At 47.6% G+C, this 19,845-nt stretch overlaps 6 protein-coding genes across 6 annotated transcripts, besides 27 other annotated features; 2 read left to right on the top strand and 4 right to left on the bottom strand.

The window, feature by feature from the left end:
• Positions 1-360: 360 nt before the first annotated feature.
• Positions 361-3,757, bottom strand: PVX_113285 (elongation factor G, putative; the record flags this gene model as incomplete). The annotated part of the gene is made up of 4 exons (XM_001615999.1): positions 1,097-3,757; positions 803-890; positions 571-663; positions 361-440 (listed from the first exon to the last, which is right to left on the bottom strand). The coding sequence occupies exons 1-4, from the start codon at positions 3,596-3,598 to the stop codon at positions 361-363; spliced, it is 2,763 nt and encodes a 920-aa protein (XP_001616049.1). The 5' UTR covers positions 3,599-3,757.
• Positions 437-456: a microsatellite.
• Positions 1,407-1,440: a microsatellite.
• Positions 1,684-1,703: a microsatellite.
• Positions 1,888-2,006: a microsatellite.
• Positions 2,031-2,077: a microsatellite.
• Positions 2,466-2,502: a microsatellite.
• Positions 3,107-3,138: a microsatellite.
• A 142-nt stretch (positions 3,758-3,899) lies between the features above and the next one.
• Positions 3,900-3,927: a microsatellite.
• A 343-nt stretch (positions 3,928-4,270) lies between these two features.
• Positions 4,271-4,297: a microsatellite.
• A 136-nt stretch (positions 4,298-4,433) lies between these two features.
• On the top strand, positions 4,434-5,495 carry PVX_113290 (geranylgeranyltransferase, putative; the record flags this gene model as incomplete). Its single annotated transcript, XM_001616000.1, has 1 exon — positions 4,434-5,495. One exon carries the CDS (start codon positions 4,434-4,436, stop codon positions 5,493-5,495), a length of 1,062 nt encoding a protein of 353 aa, XP_001616050.1.
• Positions 5,132-5,171: a microsatellite.
• A 637-nt stretch (positions 5,496-6,132) lies between the features above and the next one.
• Positions 6,133-10,570, bottom strand: PVX_113295 (hypothetical protein, conserved; the record flags this gene model as incomplete). The annotated part of the gene is made up of 5 exons (XM_001616001.1): positions 6,133-6,322; positions 6,502-6,983; positions 7,138-7,401; positions 7,554-7,903; positions 8,116-10,570. The coding sequence occupies 5 exons, from the start codon at positions 10,568-10,570 to the stop codon at positions 6,133-6,135; spliced, it is 3,741 nt and encodes a 1,246-aa protein (XP_001616051.1).
• Positions 6,291-6,314: a microsatellite.
• Positions 7,187-7,211: a microsatellite.
• Positions 7,399-7,424: a microsatellite.
• Positions 7,827-7,879: a microsatellite.
• Positions 8,161-8,194: a microsatellite.
• Positions 8,401-8,432: a microsatellite.
• Positions 8,505-8,532: a microsatellite.
• Positions 8,992-9,037: a microsatellite.
• Positions 9,254-9,279: a microsatellite.
• Positions 9,400-9,425: a microsatellite.
• Positions 9,651-9,681: a microsatellite.
• Positions 10,243-10,271: a microsatellite.
• A 647-nt stretch (positions 10,571-11,217) lies between the features above and the next one.
• Positions 11,218-11,263: a microsatellite.
• Positions 11,264-12,902: 1,639 nt separating this feature from the next.
• Positions 12,903-12,957: a microsatellite.
• A 210-nt stretch (positions 12,958-13,167) lies between these two features.
• Positions 13,168-13,199: a microsatellite.
• Positions 13,200-13,299: 100 nt separating this feature from the next.
• PVX_113300 (hypothetical protein, conserved) lies at positions 13,300-14,673 on the bottom strand (the record flags this gene model as incomplete). Its single annotated transcript, XM_001616002.1, has 1 exon — positions 13,300-14,673. One exon carries the CDS (start codon positions 14,671-14,673, stop codon positions 13,408-13,410), a length of 1,266 nt encoding a protein of 421 aa, XP_001616052.1. The 3' UTR covers positions 13,300-13,407.
• A 643-nt stretch (positions 14,674-15,316) lies between these two features.
• On the top strand, positions 15,317-17,263 carry PVX_113305 (hypothetical protein, conserved; the record flags this gene model as incomplete). The annotated part of the gene is made up of 1 exon (XM_001616003.1): positions 15,317-17,263. One exon carries the CDS (start codon positions 15,317-15,319, stop codon positions 17,261-17,263), a length of 1,947 nt encoding a protein of 648 aa, XP_001616053.1.
• Positions 17,264-17,559: 296 nt separating this feature from the next.
• Positions 17,560-19,233, bottom strand: PVX_113310 (hypothetical protein, conserved; the record flags this gene model as incomplete). The annotated part of the gene is made up of 2 exons (XM_001616004.1): positions 17,560-17,938; positions 18,167-19,233. 2 exons carry the CDS (start codon positions 19,231-19,233, stop codon positions 17,560-17,562), a joined length of 1,446 nt encoding a protein of 481 aa, XP_001616054.1.
• Positions 17,776-17,822: a microsatellite.
• A 31-nt stretch (positions 19,234-19,264) lies between the features above and the next one.
• Positions 19,265-19,289: a microsatellite.
• Positions 19,290-19,845: the final 556 nt, after the last annotated feature.

Below are 19,845 nucleotides of genomic sequence, written 5' to 3'. Positions count from 1 at the left end.
TATTTGTAAACAAAAAAAAAAAAAAAAATATGAACTGTTCATATTTTTTTTCGAAATAACTTCAAAAAAAAAAAAAAAAAAAAGCCAAAATTTAAAATGGAGAGTGTTTCGCTTGTCAACTTAAAAATTAAGGGCGATCATGTTACACCACGTTACCACTTCGGCATCGCGGTAATTCTCCACGTCACCACTTCGCCTTCTCACCGCTTCTCCTCCTCACCGCTTCTCCTCCTCACCGCTTCTCCTCCTCACCGCTTCTCCTCCTCACCGCTTCTCCTCCTCACCGCTTCTCCTCCTCACCGCTTCTCCTCCTCACCGCTTCTCCTCCTCACCGCTTCTCCTCCTCACCGCTTCTCCTCCTCACTCCTTCTTCTGCAAAATTTGCTCCTGGATGTACTGCGGCACCAGGGCGTACTTGTGAAGCGTCATGGTGTAATTTCCTGCGGGGCGAAAAAAAAAAATTACAGTGCGCAATGATACACCATTTCGCCTGGCGCAGAGAAGTCTACTACCCATTTGCTCCCATTCAGACGCGAGACACGAAAACGTTTTAAATGCAAAAATTATAACCTCGCCCCTTGGTTATTTTCCGCAAGTCGCTAACGTAGGAAAGGATGGAAGCCATGGGTGCTCTCGCGACTATTTCCTTGGTGTATTCATCGCCTGATTTGGGTGTGCATAAAAGGGGTATGCGCAAAGGGACGCGCATGTAGTAAATTTCACCCTCGCCATGACGCACGAACGTAACTTGCGCCATCCAATGCGAAGCACTGTCGCGCGCTTGTCGCTCGCAAATTCTTACTTTCATCGATGTGCTGTATTTTGCCCCTCTTTTTAACCAAGTCGCTGATGACGTCTCCCAGGTACTCAGTGGGCACGGACACGTTGAGCTGCAAAGGGGGAGAGGGGCGCGCGCAAATGTGTGAGCGGTTCCATGGGTAAGCGGTTCCACGGGTAAGCGGTTCCACGGGTAAGCGGTTCCACGGGTAAGCGGTTCCACGTGTATGCGGTTCCATGTGGATGGCGTTGCGTTGGAGCCGTGCATACGTCGACCGCTCCGCCGCTTCGCCGCTTCACCACATCACCGCCTCCCTACGTTCATCATCGGCTCGAGCAGCCGAACGGACGTCTTCCGCGCAGCCTCCCGAATGGCGATCCCCGCAGCCAACTTGAACGCATGCTCGTTGCTGTCGACGGGGTGGAACGACCCGTCCACGATCCTCACAATAATATTTATCAGTGGCGAGTTTGAGAGAACGCCCAAGTTGCACTGCTCCCGTATCCCCGTATAGATCGCGTCGAAGTACGCCGAGGGAATGGCCCCACAGGTTATTTCGTTCTTTATAATAATATTATTGTTCACTTCGGACGTGTCAATGTTCATGCTGTTTCTGTCTGCGTCCTGTTCACCGCTTCGATCTTCCGCCTGTTTGGAGTTCTGCTCATCGTTATGCCTCTCCCCGTTGCCGCTTTCTCCGCTTTCTCCGCTTTCTCCGCTTCCTCCCCCTTCGTCTGCTTCTTCCCCTTCCTCCTCCTGGTAGCTGTACATCGGCTCGATCTTAATGTGGACGTCCCCATACTGCCCCCGCCCGCCTGACTGCTTGATGTACTTGCCCCTGGCCTCGACGTTTTCAACGAAGGTTTCCTTGTAGGAAATTTGCGGCTGCCCATAAATGATGGGGATATTAAAATCCTTCTCAATTTTGTTAATAATAATTTGCAAGTGGAGTTCCCCCACGCCACTGATTAGCAAATCTTTCGTGTCCGGATTGATGTGGTAAAAGAAGGAATGGTCCTCCTTCTTAATCTTCATCAACGCGTTAATTAACTTTTCGTATTCATTTTTATTTTTATTGTAAATATAGAAGCTGATAATCGGGGGAATTTCTTTAATTTTTTTTAATTCCGCCCTGAGGAAAGTGCTGCTTAACGTGTCTCCAATTTGCGTGTCCTTCAATCCAACGAGGCCTACGATATCCCCTGCTCGCGCATTTTCCAGTTCGTACTTTTCACTGGAGTGTATGAAAAATATTTTCGAAATTTTTTCACTCCTCTTCGTTCTGTTGTTATAGAGGTAATCTCCCCTATTTATTTGCCCTTCGTAAATGCGCACGTAATTTATATTTCCCAAATGCTGGTCATTCATAATTTTGTAAATCAGCGCGACTACTTTCCTCTTGAAATTTTTTATGTTCAGGTGGTTTAGTTCTTCCGACATTTGATCATTCGGCTTCGCCACGCTGCAGGAGGTAACCTGCAGGTGTGTCCCCTTATCGGAAGTGGCTCCCCCACTAGGAGCGGCTCCCCCACCAGGAGTGACCTCCCCACCTGGAGTGCCCCCCTCCCTCGTGGCCGCACCAAACTGCTGCTTCCCCCCCGCGGTGGGAAGCTGAAGGGGGGATATCTTCTCCCCCCGCTTATTAACATCATGCTTGAAAATGACCTGCTTCTTATAATTCTGTATCGAATCAATTGGAGAGGGCAGATACTTCACGACCGAGTCCAGCAGCATATGTACGTTCTTATTTTTCAAAGCAGAGCCGCACATAACAACGTTGTATTTTTCCTCCACGACCAACTTCCGAATGTACTGCTCCACCTCTTCCACTTTGATAGGCTTATCACTCAAGTAGACGTCCAAAAAGGAGTTAAACTTCTCAGCGATTTGCTCAAACAGCATATTTTTATATTTTAAAAATGTATCATAATGACTCTTTGGAATATTTTCATACACAAATTCGTGTGCATTTTTATATACAATCATTTGTTCCCTTAAAATGTCAATTGTGCTAACAAAATTGGTCATTTCAAAAACGGGCACAAACAGAATGAGTATCTTTTTATTTAATTTTCTTTTTATTTCTTCTATGCAGGACTCGAAATTGGCCCCCACTTTGTCCAATTTATTGAGAAATATAATTCGGCTAATATTATACCTGTTGGCTTGCTTCCAGACAGTCTCCGACTGAGATTCCACCCCTTCGCTACTATCAAACACAACCACACCACCGTCAAGAACCCGTAAACTTTTTTCCACCTCCGCTGTGAAATCTACATGCCCTGGAGTATCAATTATGTTAATTCTGTAATCTCCTAAATTTTTTTCACTCCCATTCCAGTAGCAAGTAGTCACCGCAGCGTTGATGGTTATTCCCTTCTCCCTTTCTATGTCTAGATAATCCATCGTTGACATCCCCTCGTGTACTTCCCCTATTTTTTTAATAACATTTGTGTAGTATAGTATCCTCTCCGTCGTCGTCGTTTTTCCTGCATCTATATGTGCGATGATGCCGATGTTCCGGTAATTCTCTAACTCTACATTTTTGTTGGCGAACACGTTGCTTCCCATCAGTCGAAATGTCTTCACTTTGTTTTGCTTTCGACTGGAAGTCCTAAAGATCGATTTTCTAGTGTGGCCCCCACTCGTCAGGAAGGACTGCTGAACGGGTTTACACCAACGATGGGTCGCTCCTCCATCCCTTCTGCGAAACCTACTCAAGGCGCTGACCACCGCATCTGAGCTCCCCTTCACAAATAGGGACAAAAGGACAAGCACTGCCAAGGCGTCGTGTCCCTTCCGCAAAAATAATTTGAACATTTCCGTTTTGGCTGCCTTTCATTTTTCTCCTCATTTCTCTCGCGTCTGCCATGCGCGCGTGGTTTGTTCCGCGTGCCGCTTACCGATTGCCACAAAACTGCCGTCGCGAAATGATGTGCCGAAGCAACTCTTCCAAAATGTATCTCTTCCCCCGTGCACAAAAAAAAAAAAAAAAAAAAAAACCGCGAAAAAGGAGAAGTACAACAAAGTCGCTCTAGCGAACTTCCCACTTACTAACACATGCGGTAAATTACTAACCATAAGGTCCCCTTTAACTCGCACAATTTCGCTTAAAAAAAAAAAAAATCAAATGGGTAGCCGCTCCCCCCCTGGGCCTTTTAGCACCAACGAACGCAGCCGCAAGCTAGCCATCCCATCCACCCATGTGCGGGTCCTCTTTAAATATGGGCGGTGGGGTCGTGCAGCTGAAAAGGTTCTTCACCGCACCGTGGGTTCAACTGGGGGCATCTCCGTGTGCGTACATCCCCACACATGCCATTTGGAGTGCTCGAGTGCCCATTTTAGTGCCCACCCCTACAACGTTATCGCCACATTTCGAGCCAATCCGCACGCTGATCTGTTATCCCGCCTCAACGAAGCAGCTGTGGATAGGCCCCCCCCCTCCACTACATTGCGACATTTCCCCGAAAATTTGAGGCCTCCCGAGCGTTTCCCCTTCTCCGCCGCAATCGAATGCACGGAATGGCGAGGTGAGAAGGGCCGCCCAAAAAAAGAGAAAAAAGGAAACGCAACAAATTGAGAAACATAACTTCGCCCTTGCGTACGCGCATGTCGCCCCGCCCCCTCACCGCGTAACCCCCCGGCGAAGCAAAAGATGGCCGCAATCAAGTTCGTAAAAGGCAAACACGTAAGCTACCTGACCACCTACACCGCCGCTGCAAACGCAGAAGAACTCATATTCAACGAAACGCTGAAGATGTGCGGCGTGTTCTACTACATCTGCTCTTGCAAAATTCTGTCCCACCAAATTGAGAAAAGGGAGGAATTCATCCACTTCATTTTGCAGTGCCAGAATGCCGATGGGGGCTTTGGGAACAACACAAAATATGACTCTCATGTTGTGTCAACTCACCACGCGATTTTGTCTCTCCTCCTGCTTAACCATTCGTTTGACGGGTTCAACCCGTATCTCCATCAGGGGGGGGATTCCACCAATGGAGGTAACAACCCACCAAAGAAAAAGAGCATAACAGAGAGCACCACGGAATATATCCTGACCCTGCTCAATGAAGACGGCTCCTTTAAGGGGGACATTTGGGGGGAAGTCGACACCCGCTTTGTATACAGCGCAGTCAGCTGCCTAACAATCCTAAACCAACTCAGCCAAGTGTCAACGGAAAAAATTGCTTCGTACATTTTAACCAATTATGCCATTTGCCAAAATGGATTCTCCTGGACCAGTGGAAATGAACCCCATGCTGCCAGCGTCTTCTGTGCAGTGGCAACTCTATTTTTAATTAAAAAAATGCACCTAATTAATGAAAAAAAAATAGGAGAGTGGCTAAGTTTACGGCAAACAAATAATGGAGGGTTCAATGGACGTGCAGAAAAATTAACAGACACATGCTACTCATGGTGGATCTTCTCCTCATTAATTCTGTTGGGAAAATACAAATGGGTAAATAAAGATGCCTTAAAAAATTACATCCTTCTCTGCCAGGACTTAGATAATGGCGGCATAAGTGACAATCCAGATTGCCTGCCCGACATTTGCCACACCTTCTTCGGCCTCGCCGCGCTAAGCTTGATAGACAACCTGCACGGATCAGACGGCGGGGGGGGCTTGGCCCTACGACAAATGCACCCCGTGTATGCAATTCCGCTGCACGTCGTGCGGGAAAGGGGCTTGCCCCATCAAGAATTGGAAGCGGGGTAGAAGGAGCGGCGCGGAGAAGGGGGCCATCCGTTTGCTCGAGATTCGCACGAAGGGGTTACCCCTACTCGTAGAGGAACTTCTCTGCGTGCAGATTAACGGAGCATTCCCTTTTTTTTTTTTTTTTTTTATTTTTTAATTTTGCGCGTTTCCCTCTTCTACCCTTTGTGACTTAATCGGCGCCATAAACGCTTCTTGCGCTTCTTGCGCACCTTGCACACCTTGCGCATCTCCAAATCCTTAGCTGCACGCGCCCCGCGGTGCCCTCGGCGACTGGGCGGGGGGGCAAAACAAGTCACTCCGCTTAACTGCGTTGGTGCATGACCACTCGCCGCGTGTGCGGTATGCACGTGTGCGGGGCGAACTACACACATACGTATAGGTATACACATACGTATGGGTATAGGCATACATATACGTGTACTTATACATACAACACATACACTAAAAAAAAAAAAAAATGAAACGGGCTAACCGGGGAGAAGAAACTGCCACGAACGCGAATGGCACACCTGGGGGGCATACTCAGTGCACTTCCACAATGACAATAAAAAAAAAAAAAAAAAAAAAAAATAAATAAAAAATAAAAGGGACACCCCCACGCAGGGGTATAGTGCATTCCATTCCGCGCCACTTCTCCTCACCTGATATGATTAATGTACTTATTCTTCAAAAGGGGGGACTTCATCAGGTTGTCCAGGGAGGGCTTGCTTATCACTTCGTTATTTTTCATAATCGTGTTTACCTCTTCGAGGAAGCTGAGACACGTTTCGTCGTTCTGGAAGTTCAGCAGCTTCGTCAGGGTGGGCAGGCCGACCTTGATGCTGGTCCTGGAGAGGGGCGGGGGAAAGAGGCAAACAAATGGTGGTAGCCATATGGTAGTGACGGGCAACAATGAGGAAGCTGCTCATGCATACGCTTAAACGGTTCATTCATATGCTTAAAAGAATCATGCAAATGGGCAAGGGCTCACGGTGGAAACCCTCCACAGAGGCGTCACACCCCTTACATGCATATATTTATGAGTGCCAGGAGCCGGTACTTGGGCAGGAACAAAACGATCAGGTAGTTGGTCAGATAGGGCATCCTTACAGCGTCCCTCTTCGCGCCTGCACCACCTTCAGAACATTCCGCCACCTCCTCAGTCTTCACCTCACTGTGCTCTTTCACGAACTGGATTAGCAAATTCATATTGACGTTCAAATCCCTATTCTCACTCAACCCCATGAGGCTAGGCAGGTACGTCAAAATGTGCTCGTTGATGAACACTCTCTTATAGATGTACAAATGGTTCGCTTCGTCGTCTAGGGGGGACACCATATTGATGTTTACTAAATACATTTTGTTTTTGATGCACTCGTTGAGGTAGTAGCAGAGCTGCACGTTTTCGTGGCTCTTCTCCTCGTCGCTCAGCGTTAGGTATTCCACGAGGAACTCCTGGTGCATGTTCTGGAGGGTCAGGTAGATCAGCTTGTAGCACAGGAATTCGACCTGCGCGGTGAGGGGAAGTGGTGCAGGGAAGTGGATGGGAAGTGGTGAGGGGATAGGCGGTAAAGCTGCCGGTTGGCGGTGAGGAGACGCGGTAAAGCCACGGGTTATCGGATGACGATCGACCACCCGGCAGCCCAACCGAGGCCCCGCCTACCTTGGACTTCTTTATGTTCAGCCGCTGGTACAACTCGAAGAGCTTGTTGATGCACTGCAGGAACTGGAAAAGGTCATTATTCACGATGCAGATCCTGATGTTCGTCTCATATATGTTGACGACGTCGTCGTGGAAAATGTTTTGGATGTTCATGTCTTGGCGCATGGACCTGAACTGCTCGTTGATGTACTTGTAGTTCCTATCCTGGTTGTACTTGTGCAGCACGTACGCGTAGGTGCACTTTATCACGGAGAAGCTTCTCACCTGTGGGAGGGAAGCGGTGCAGCGGCGGTGAAGCGGTAACGCAAGGAGAAAATAATAGCTAAACGAGACTATACAACGCATCGGCATGTACAAGGCAATACGGGGGGGCCAATCTGGTAGACGGGCCTCCCCCCCTCCAACTACGCCATTACATTTTTCCGCTCCGGGAGAGACGTCAGCCTGAAAAAAAACTTCTGAATGCTCTTGCACAGCCCCACAAAATTCTTATTCTTATAGCAGCTGGAGAAATTGTACTTGTCGAGCAGCTTCTCCAGCGTGTTGTAGTCACTGTGATCCCCATCGTGCGCTCCGCTGTAATCAAGGTAAAATGAGCTGTCCGCCTGCTCGTTCTTCCTCCCCTTGGAGACATCCCCATACTTTTCCAGCCGCCTATCCCTGCTCTCGATTTCCTCCGCGCTTAGCTTCTTCTTCTTGTCGCTGAAGTTGAGGCCGTACTCCATGTCGTTGTCCTCGTCGTTCGCCGCGTACCGCTTTTTGCCTTCTGCAGGGGGGGCGAAGCAAAGTGGTTAGCAGCAAAGTGGAGCAGCAAAGTGGTTAGCAGCAAAGTGGAGCAGCAAAGTGGAGCAGCAAAGTGGAGCAACACAACATGGAGCGGTAGAACGCTGGACGGGTCGCACAGGTTGCTCGGCCCCACCGCCGCTCCAACTCCCTCCAACGCGCGAAAAAAAAAAAAAAAAAAAAAAAAAGAATTACTTCTGCGCGTGAAGAAGAGCATGTCCATGGCGAAGATATCCTCCTTCGTTGGCATCACGTTGAACCTCCAAAACCTCGTGTTCGTGGCTCTCTTCCTGTTCCAAGCTACTAGCCTGCTAATGAACTCCTTCAGGATCTTCGCAAAATCGGCGTTCTTGCATTCCTCCTTGAACTCCTCCTGTATGTTGTTTATGTAAATCTTAAAGGTGTCACACTTTTTCAGTCCGTCGGGGGGTTCCTCCTCCGCGGAAGTCCTGTGCCCCCTCGCAACCTGGGGAAACCTGCTACCCCCGCTGAGAAGGCCACTGCTGAGGTTATCCGCGGCGTAGTCCCCATCGTAGTCCCCCTCGTTATGGACGCCCCGATTGCCCCTGTCCAGGTCCTCGCCCTCCCGAATGCCCTCCTTCTGCACTCTGTACCTGTCAGTAGCGTCCTTCCTGCCGCCTACATCTTTATAAAAGCAGCCGTCCCTCCCTTGCTGCGCCATTTGCGCAAGTTGCTGCCGCTCCTCCACGTCGCTGCCTTCATCGCCCGCCGTGTGCTTCCCGTCATACCTCTGCTTAGCGCCTGGCACGAACTGCTCCTTGCCGGTCCCTCCCCGGTGACCCATCCGGCCAAGGCGATTGCCGCTCGCGTCATAAGCGCCTTTGATATGCATCCCGTTTGGGAACAAATGAGACTCCCTCTCGCCACCATAAGAAGCGTAACTAACATTGCCAAAACCTGACGCACCATTCCTTTTGTACTTGCTATTCGCCACACCTTCATCGTTCGCCTTCACCGCTTGACTGCTCAGGTGAAAACCATTGCTGCTTCCCTTTACGTGCTCTCCACCTGCGTAACTGCCCACCCCGTCGTGGTTAAACCCGTCATGTGCGTTACTTTCCCTTGCTCGGTTCGCATACCCCCCGGGGCCCCCTTTCATTTGAGCCCTCTCGGGGAAGTCACTCCCGCCAGTGGGATCACCCCCCCCATCATTACGACTGCGCTGCTGATCATACGGAAATACACTGACAAAGTTATTCCCTGCAACTTGACTTGGGCCCTTCATCATAACCGCAGCGGGGGGATACATACTACCACCCTGCACCTTCCGATCGTTGTTCCTACCTTCATCAGTGAAGAGGCCACCCTCACCAGCTTCCTCACCGGCAGTCCTCCGACTAGGGTCATTCCCACCTCTGTTATACATTTGAAATAATTTATTTTTTGACTTACTCAGGGAAAAGCTAATTTTCTTTTTCGCCTCCTCATTATTGCTAAACGAATAGTCTTTGCAATTCTTGCCGGCGTTAATCATGCCGTTGTTGGCCTCTCCACCTACCCCGCTGGTATGCTCATCATAAGTGTATTTATTCATTTTTTTATTTTTGCTTAGCTTCTTCATTTCTTCGATTGAGTCTATCATATTGTTAATTTTTTCCGCCTTAAAATTGTACACATTATTTTGGTTGTTCCCACTTTGCACGTCCGTCGAGTCATTCGCCTGAAGGGTACTGTTCGGGGGGGTACTCCCCTGTGGTGCTTCACCCACCCGGGGTTGCCCACTCCCAGCCTCACCACAATTTAGCTTAGACAGATCGCCCAACTTCTCATGATCACTCAAAGGCAAATTAATATTCCCAATGTTTAACGTACCCAAATTCATGCTCTGTAAATTAGCCTGCTGATTGAGTAAAAACTCCTGCAGGTTTGTCTGCTGTTGATAGTAGCCCAAATTTGAAGACACACAATTATTTATCTGCTTAATCGATTCTGCTGATGACAAGATGGCATTCTTCACTAAGAGGAAGTATCTGCTCAACGTTATGAAAATGTATTTTTTCGATTCCATGGAGGCTTCCTTTTCTGGGTAGCCTAATTTTAGATAATGGTAAAACACGTGGAAGTAGTAAATCTCCTTCACCTTGTTGATGTACATCTCTACATACTTGTCATCGTTATTTGGGTTGCCACCTGGTGGGTCCGTCTGCTTATCATTCTTCTTCGCCTCCTCTTCGGGCACCTCCTTAGCGTTACCACAATCCTTCGCCTGACTGTAACTAGTGCTATCCCCACTGGGGTTAAAATTTGAGAAATAATTCTCATTCTTACTATAGGCGTAGTTTCCGCTCTGGAAATTTGAGTAACTTCCACTTGGGTTCCCACCCATTTGGTAGGCCATATTTTGGTACCCCCCACCCGGGTAGCCACTTTGATAGCCATTTTGATAGCCATTTTGGTAACCATTTGGATAGCCACTGTGGGGACTATTCAACGCGCCAAAATTTTGCAGACTGCTTAAACCACTTCCTGGAGCGCCATACCCTCCATAATTGGCGTTATTGTACAGGTACTTGTTCCCCTCGTTTGGACTTGCTTGGTACATACCGCCACCCTTTCCTGTGGTGTTGAACGCCGCGCCGTCGTTTTTCCCTCCCTCCTGCTGGCCACCCCCTCTGTTCGCCTCGCTCATCCTTCGGCACTACGGGGGGGGTATGCGGCAGATAAGAGGCAGCTGCGCGGGAGGTACTGCGGCTATACGACGACACGTTCGCTCGCCACTTAACACGCGGACGGGGGGCGGGAACAAACCAGAGGTCCCTTCATACGCACGTAAGCGGCACGTAAGCGGCACGTAGGCGGCACGTAGGCGGCACGTAGGCGGCACGTAGGCGGCACTTAAACGTGTCCAACGGGGTAAAACGAGAATAACCTGACTATCGCTGCCACTATATATATATCCTGCGTCAACTTGGCAAAATCGCCGCCCCCCTTTGCAACCCCTGTACGGGCCTGCACTTGAAACGCTATGCACACAAGGCAGTAGCTGCTCGGCGCACATATAGCACACGCGAACAAGTGCTACATGCGCGTATCTTTATCCGCACGTGCATGTGTATATCTTCACATGTTCATATGCGCCCACGTGAACTCTCTCAAATGCTGTACAGGGCCCCGAGCGACGCAAACTCATGCCCGCGAAGCCCATTCGCATAACTCACAACTTTTCGAATTGCCCATGGAACTCTTCACGAAGCAAACGTTCGCCACAAAGCAGCGCTAAAATAAATGCAAAAATTTTAATTCATCAATGAAGTGAAGAAAAACACGGCAGGTATATCTTTGTAGTAGCCAAGTCCGACGCGCCCAAAAAATACGCACTTAAAAATTGGGCGCGGAAGCTGGGAACGGCGTAAAACGATGAACGAAGGGGGTTATAGGGGAGGCGCGCAGAAAGGGGGGGGGAACAAAGCTGGAAAAACGCAAAACAGGCAAAAAAAGGGAAACGCAAAAGGGTGAAAAGGCAAAAGGGCGAAAGGGCAAAAACACATGACCGCTAAAACGCATAAACGAACGACGAATGGGAAGAAAAAATTCCAAATGAAACAAAAGGGATAACGAATGAACACGGTGAAAAAAATTAAAAAGGAACGAAACGAACAAAAATTCAAAAGTGAAAGGAGAAAGGAAAAAAATATTTTTTAATTTGCCTGACAGAGGAATGCTATGCAAGGAAGGAAAAAAAAAAAAAAAAAAAAAAAAGCGCTAGATAAAAAGGCCATGAAAATAAGTACAGCGTTTTGCCAATTTGGCAAAAGTATGACAAAGGGAAGTACCCCCATAGAGACTTCGCCAGATCGTTTTAACGTGTATTTGGCATTTCCCCTCCCCTTTTGTGTATATGCAAATAATACGTTTGTGAGAGGGTACACCCATCAGAACATCGCGTTGATCGAAATGGCATGCACCTGGCACCTTTGCGTTTTGGGCAGTTACAGCGACAGTCGTTTGGCCGTGTAAGTACCCATGTGCGTATGTGCTGCATACGTACATACCTGCGCGTACCCCCACCTGCGTACCGACGCGCCTACATTGCATACGTAGCACACACGCCTACATGTGTGTACAAGAGGATACGCAGACTTACCACCCACGTGTACGTTTTAATGCCTACCCCGTTTGTGAATTTACCCCCATGTTTCTACATTGTTGCAAAGGGGGGCCACGCCTCTCACGGTAGTTTGTATCTCTCCTTTCCGGGGTTACTCAATTGAGGAGAACTTCCCACGTTTTGCCATTTTGTGAAAGTGTGTGCCTTATAAAAAATGAGCAACTCCTCTTTCCTCATTTTTTTCCCCTGCACTAGCTGTATACCTACTTTGATGAATGCGTTTGATTGTTCTGGCTTCCTTTAGGTTGGGATTTACAATGGGGGTTCCCCGGTTGCCTGCAGTGCTCATCGGCGGTAAGCATATTAACATACTCCCCCTGTACGTATACCAAATGGTAAAGTAGGAACCCTGGCACAGCATGATCTTAATTTTTTTTTTTTTTTTTTTTGGCATTAATGTGTATCTGCTGAACAAACCCTCGTGAACACGGAGCACTTACAAAATTGCAACTCATTTGAGTGCGTGTGTAAATTGATAATATCGCCAAATGGGGCAATTTTTCCCCCCACGTGAATAGTTGTGCGAATATATGCATTTTGATCACTCTTTCGCTCACAACAATCAGTTAAGTTGCCAAAGCAGATGCGTCTCCCCATTCTCATGTGCTACACCATCCACTATAAACCATTCCTGCACATGCAACTTCCTAATTTGAGGGAGTCATAAAATAGCCCACCGTTTGCTATGTGCATACGGTTTATTCGCCCGCATTTGTTCCTACTGCATGGCCTCACACTTTATCACAAACGTTTGCGTTTATGTGTCCCACGACCGCAACGTTAAGCATGCAACGCCGTGTTCAGCACTTTAGGCTTCACCGTTCAGGGAATACGGTGCGCAGTGTGTGGGTAGTTACCTTGCTAGCTGGCTAGCTCTTTTTTTTTTTTTTTTTTTTTATCCAAATTGTTCATACATTTTTTACAGCTATTTGGACCCGTCAGTGTAGCCTCAAAAGTGCAGCAAGCAAAGGTGACCACCAAATAGAAACACAAAAAAAAGGGCAATCCCACTAATGCTGTTGTGAGGTGCTAACACCAGTGACACCTGAACAAGGGGTAAACCAAAACACGAAGAAAAAAGTGCGAAATTATTGGTCCATCAGTGCGTTCATATCAGGAACGTCACCTGTGGGCAATCCGGACAACACACATATTCACATGCAGCGCGTACCCATTTCCGTTCAAATTATTTATGAACTGGTCAGGCAAATCGAACCTAATGGTGCATTTTTTTTTTTTTTTTAAATTTGCATTTAATTACCATTTGCACACACATTAAGGCGCAAAATGATCGAAATTATTTTACACTTGTGGATCTTCACCTTTGGTTGCCTTTCACATTACATCTTCCCTACTTTCTAGAGATCCTCATCCATCTCTCTAAGAGAGAGGGCTCGTTTATTCCTGAGCGTATCGTTCCATTGTATTTTCTTCGGTTTTTCGTACCCCTGGTGAATTATATACTTCAGCTGGATCTCCGGTTGGGCATTACTTTCGCTGTGTAAATGTTGCAAATCGCTAAAATTTGTAATAGACGCATAGTCACCTTTGAAAGAGACGCGTTCCGGCAAATGCAACGTCCTCTCAATCGAATCGTCTATATCGTAGGTGATCCCAATTGGGGTGTACTTCCCATTCGTGTTTTTTTCTTCATAAAATTTTTTCATTTTTGTCTCAAATTTTTTGTTTAACAAATACAGTGGCTTCCTTGCAATTTCTGGGTAAAATGTGCATTCCTTCATTTCTCGCGCGTCCTTTTCTATCTTAACGTTTTGTAGCTTTTTTCTCGTTTTTTCGTTAAAATGTTTAATGTGAGCATCCAAATTGGCATTTACTAATTGGTCATCCAAGAAGCATATGCTTTTCAATTCCTTTGTTTTTTTTTTAATTTTGATTTCCTTCTTTTTCCGTTCACTATCCAGTTCTTTCAAATAATGCACATAGCTGTAAAACTTGGTAATCACGTTTTGTGGGTACTTCATCATTCCGTATATATGCCTATCCCTACCGTGTGTGCTACTCCGTACGAATTGCGTCACGACATCAATAAAAAGTTCCTTCGTTATAAACTCTCCCACAGGTTGGAACGCGGATACATCCCGCAAGAGGATTAGCAAAAGGGTTGCGAAGGACTTGGTGCAGAAAAATGCCTGCCCCTTCTGCGCGTCCTCCGCTGAGCAGAATTTGCGCCTTTGCTCCTCCTCACCAGCCACGTCTTCTCCATTTAACTTAACATTTGCTACCATAAACTTCGCGTCATTTTCGTAAATCATCTGAATTACATAGCAGGCATACTTCTTATCGATGTGCCCAACATTGTCTCTGTCAAACAGGAAATACACATTTAAAACGTTCTTGAGAATGGAAATGTCAGCCAGCTTTCTACTTATTCTGCGGTTTCCCCTTGTTCGTTGTCCCTCCCAGTTGGTTATTATGTCATCTGGATTTTCCTCCCCAAGTGGAAAGATTGCCTCACCGGTGGTGGCACCTTCCCCGTGCATGTCCCCTAATTTAAGGCTTCCGAAATAGTTCACTTTGTCAATGTGCTCAGTGCCATTTGCTCCTGCCCCTGCACGGATTTCTCCATTGGGCATATAACTCCCCGGCGAACCAGGCGATCCCATTCACCTTTCCGTTTTGTTAAATCTATTTAGATAAAAAAAGTCACTCGGATAGCAGCAACGACAGAGGTACGCTCCGAGCGGATATCTACTCGCCGCTGAATGGACACAAAAAAGCTTTCTACCCCTTTCCCGCCCTTCGAGAATAAATTTGCCTCTTCAAATAATGCCCTTTGAAATTTTCACTACTTACTATGCAACTGTTGTGTTATGTTCAAAAAAAAAAAAAAAAGTTTATTTGTTCTTCCCTACACGCATGCGCAGATCCGCACGGGCGTCCACCTACGTCCCGTGGAGCGCACAAAAGGGAATTCCAACTCAATGATGGTGTTAACAAAAACGTGACAGTGAAGACCCCCCCCCGTTTTGCTGCATTCTCAGCGACGTGCATAATTGTACATTACGATCGCTTTGTGTGTGACTTTACCGCAAAATGCGTTGTCTCACGGGCGCTTCTCTACATTTTTCCATTTCGCGTAAGCGCCAAGGGGTGAAGTAAAAGCCAAATGGGAGGATAAAAAAAAAATAATAAAATGAAAAATAAAACCGGCGCGGCGCAGCTCGCACAACTGGGTGAACAAAAAAAATCTGAACAGGTCAGAAAAAAAAAAAAAAAAAAAAATTGCAAAAATGGGAAGCTACAAAAATGGAAAGCTACAAAAATGCGAAGTTGAAGCTGCAAAGAAAGGACTTCCAAAAAGGGGAACTCCAAATGGCGCAACACGCGGATGCTGCCAACAAGATGAAGGGGCGAGTGCCGGTGGACTTCCACCAGTACTGCCAACTGATCGAGAAGAAGGTAAAACGTATCTGCCCAGACGAAGTAGAAACAGCTCAACTTTTAGAAAAACTGATAACAAAATATAACATAAAAAAAGTGAAAAGAGTCTGCCTGCCAGTGAGCGATGGAGATATTCATTCCCCATCATCGGATTCTTTCTTTAACGATCACTATGTAGCCAACAAACCGATCATCATAACAAATTTGGGCCGCAAAATTGGGAAATGCACACAAACGTATAGCAACAAAAATGTTATTGACCATATAGGGAACACGAAAGTAAGCATACACATAAGCACCTCCAAATTTCTTAACAACATACAGAAGAATTTCCACTACAAGTTATCCTCCTTAACGAATTTTATACAACTCATTGGGGAGGAAGATCAAAAGAAGAACAGATTTTCCCTTCGGTATGATGAAGGTGGAAAGGAAGTGCGCCTACTGTTGTGCAAGGCAGGGGAGGGGCAACACAACTCGCCTCCACACCACCCTGCTGTCGAAACTACTAACCAGGGGAGGGACCATCAAATGGATGCCAATCAGCAAAAAAGGGTAGATAGCGCAAAACGGTATTACTACTACAGATCACTGGGGAGTAACCAATTTAAGGACGTCTCGAATATCAAAAAAATGAACCACTTCATCAGAGACAGTTTTTTCCTGCCTGCACAGATTTACCCCCCGCATGACGAATTTGAGTTTTTCTCCTCCGTTTTAAGAATAGGCCAAACGAACATCTTCATTTGGCTGCACTATGACATCCCAGACAACTTCCTCATTCAAGTAAAAGGAAGGAAAAAAATTCTACTCATCCCTCCGAAGTTTATAAAATATTTTAACATCGTAAATTCCTCATCCCCTTACAATCTGTTCCACATTTTGATGGGGGGGAAAAAACTGAGTAAACGGGAAAAGATTGTGAAAAAGGTACTCTGCAAGTTTGCCCTCGTGGCGGATCTGTACCAAGGCGACATTCTGTTCATCCCCTCTCTGTGGCTGCACTACGTTTATAACATGCCGGCACACACCTACGTGAAGAGGAAGTACAGATCGTATCACCAGCATTTGCTCCTCCAGACGGAGGGGGAAGCGGTGCAATTTGCTGAGCAAAACAAATGGGAGGGGAAATTCCCCCCAAATTGTCGCAACTCTCTGAACCGCTTTACTCTAAGGAGGGGCGGATATGCATCCATCATGGGGAACCCCCCCCGTGACAAACATAATGGTCCCCAAATTGAGTTACTTCCACGAAGGGGTAACACTAACGAGGCGTCTTCAAACATACCAAGTGATATATCGCAAGACGAATTGATACAACACTACAGCCATTTGGAAAATTATGAACATTTTTTGGAACATCACTTTGGCATTCGTGTTAGCCACGCAGAGGGGAGGACCTCTGATGGTGGGTCTCCCAATAACGGAGCCCCCCAAAGAGATACCCCTCCAGCAACCCTTAGAGAGGCGCGCGAAGGGGAGACTCCTCATTCAAAGGGGAACCCCCAACATGAGCTTCAAGCAAATTCTAACGGGGAAACAAAACGAGGGCAAACGTCCCATGGGAACACTTGCTCCTCGGCTAAGCTAAACATCAGCGTGAATTACTTCTTCAGAAAGCGAAAGGAGCGACCCCTGTTCAGCAAAAAGGACCTATACGGGAACCAAGACATCATTTTGGCTAGCCAGCTGTTTAAGAAAATTCAACACGATATAGAACCGCTGCTGGCCGCGCCCCCCAAGTATAAGAATTTCTACCTCCAAAAGTTGCAAGGCGTTTTGCACGCCCATCTGGATGAGCAGTACGTGTGAATAGCACCACCCATTGGCAGACAACCAGCCACAGCCACAACCACAACCACTTCGCATTGGGAACACTGTACGATGGCATTTCCCTACGTGCCCCTTCAAATGACAAAAAAAAAAAAAAACTTTTATCAAATGGAGGGCATTCGCTGCACCGGCAGATGGATAGTTTCAAAATGGGGAAAAAAAAACGACAAAAAAAAAGAAGTTCAGATGTGAAAGGGGGGGCACCGGAAGGTACTCCCTGCTAGGTTGCTGGACTGCTCGGTTGGCCAACCGCCAAAGCGCCAACCCGTGTGGGCCTAAAAATCGAGGTATTTCAACAGCGAAGATGTGTTGCCGCTTTTGCCGCTCCTCCCCCTCGGGCTCCCACCGTTGGCCGAGCAAAGCAGCTCATTCACCATAACGTAATCGTACTCGTTTACCTGTGCACTGTATTCCCCACTTCCTTCCTCCTCCAAATATATATTTTCCCTATTGGTGCCCGTAGACACTTCCCTACTATGTAGGTTAAAGAAAATACCATACCCTATATTTGATATGACCCTCCTGAGCTTGTTATATTTTTGTTTATACAAATGAATTTCCTCATAGAGTTTGGTGTTTTCCTTTTCGATCTCCTCCGTGGTGTACTTGAGCATTTCCTTCAACTCGGTGTACTTTTCTCGCTCGACCAGGACGCTGCACGGGGGGGGTAGCACGGATTGCACATACGATGAGGATGTGGATGAGCATGTGGATTGCTCTTTTTACGAAGCGGGAATAGAGGCCTTAAACGTGGCACATGGGCAGTTTTGCCCCTCCGCTCCTTCGTTCCGGGGTACACTCACACATACAATGACGCATACACTTGCGTCTACGCTGACGTATTCACTTCCTCGTGTTGGCCGCGTGCCCTCCCCCACTTACATATTCTGCAGATTCCTAATGACCGCCAAAAAGTCGTCCACCTCCCGCTGGTAAAAACTCAAATTCAACTTCGTCTGGTTCAGCGCGGTGAGAATATCTGGGCCGAAGTAGTTGGAGTACAGGACGCTTTTCCTAAATAATTTGAACTTTATTTTTTTTTTCTTTTTTTTTTTCTTTTTCCGCTTGTACTTTTCATACTGGGGAGGGGGCTCTTCCCTGGTCAATTCGGCTTCGACCGATTTGCCCAATTTGCCCAATTTTCCCGATTTGCCGCTTGAGCTTGCGCTTGGGCGCGCCGAGGGTTCGTTTGGCTTGGGCCCGTCCGACGAAAATGCCTTTGGTGAGTCCACTCGGCACATCTTGGGCTGATCCACTTGGCACATCTTGGGCTGATCCACTTGGCACATCTTGGGCTGGTCCAATTCGCCCCCTTCTGGAGCGCCTAACTCATTTCCTGCCCCAACTTCACGCACCTCACATTTCACTATTTTGACACCTCCCTCGATTAGGACCTTCTTTGTGGTGATGCGCGGCACGATGGCCTCCTCACCTTCGCTGTTGCTTTGCCCATTTCGACCGCTCCCCCCGCTTCTATCACTGCGTGCCTTGCAGCGTAGGCTAGTTCCCCCGTTAAGGGACCTGCTCGTGTGGTCACCCTGGCCATGCACCACGTGGAGTTTCCCTCCACTGTTGCTACCTCGCCGTAGGGTCTCGCTGTTCTGCGGCACTTCCTCCCTCTCGTTGTAATTTAAAATGGTTTCCTTGTGTAGCGGCTTTATTGGCACTACGTCACTGGGCGAAAGAGTTTGGTCAGATGTCTCTTCTTCCCCCTTCTGGGAACCCACAACAGGGTCGTCACCCGTTCCGTCTCGATTGTTACCACTGGGGTGGTTCCCACACCCATCTGCCTTGTTGGTGTCGTTCCTAGCTTGCCCCCGCTGATTTGAATTTTTTTTTTTCTTTCTCCTCGCCTTATTCCCCGTGCTTTTTTGCAACTCGTTCGAGGGAGTAAAGGCAAAAGAACAGGCCGACGGCATGGGGGGGAGGTCCTTTTTCTTCCCCTTCATCTCTCCAGGGGACGTCCCATGTTCGGTCTTATTCGCGTTAGTCAATTTGGCGAAGCGGTTGTTATGTCGCGTCATTTGGCTCAGTTGTTTGTGGGGTTGGTGTGCGTGCGCGTGTACATGCGCCTACATACCTCCAGACATGCTCGCGCGCCAACCGGCACACTCTCAATCGCAATCGAAATCGCAGTAGCAATGGCAATAGCACCTCCTTGTTGTGCTTGGCTTGACGGCAAAAATGAACTCCTCGTGCGTTCGCATGGGGGGAGAACAACCCCAAAGCAAGTAAAAAAGGAAAGCCCCCACAATATGCCTTTTTTAAAGTCTTGCCGCACAAGGTGAAGCGAAAGGGCTATCCTCCACCCCACGAAAGCACACATGAAAAAACGTGCATGAACGGAGGTACAAATTCCTCTGCACGTACAAAAGGAACTTACTTCGCAACTGCCTCGAGGAGGAAGCACATTTTTTTTTTTTTTTTGTTCCTCTGGGCGGTGTGTACAATGGGCGCAGTTGCAGTGAGTGAGGCAATGCGCGACGCGGTGAGCGAGGTGGTAAGCGAAGTAGTCAGCGAGGTAGTCAGCGTGCCGGTGAGCGTCCCCCTGAGCGTGGCTG

Source organism: Plasmodium vivax, chromosome 11 (assembly GCF_000002415.2).
Source record: "Plasmodium vivax chromosome 11, whole genome shotgun sequence".
NCBI classification, from domain to species: domain Eukaryota; phylum Apicomplexa; class Aconoidasida; order Haemosporida; family Plasmodiidae; genus Plasmodium; species Plasmodium vivax.
This window is presented reverse-complemented; position numbering and strand designations above follow the sequence as displayed.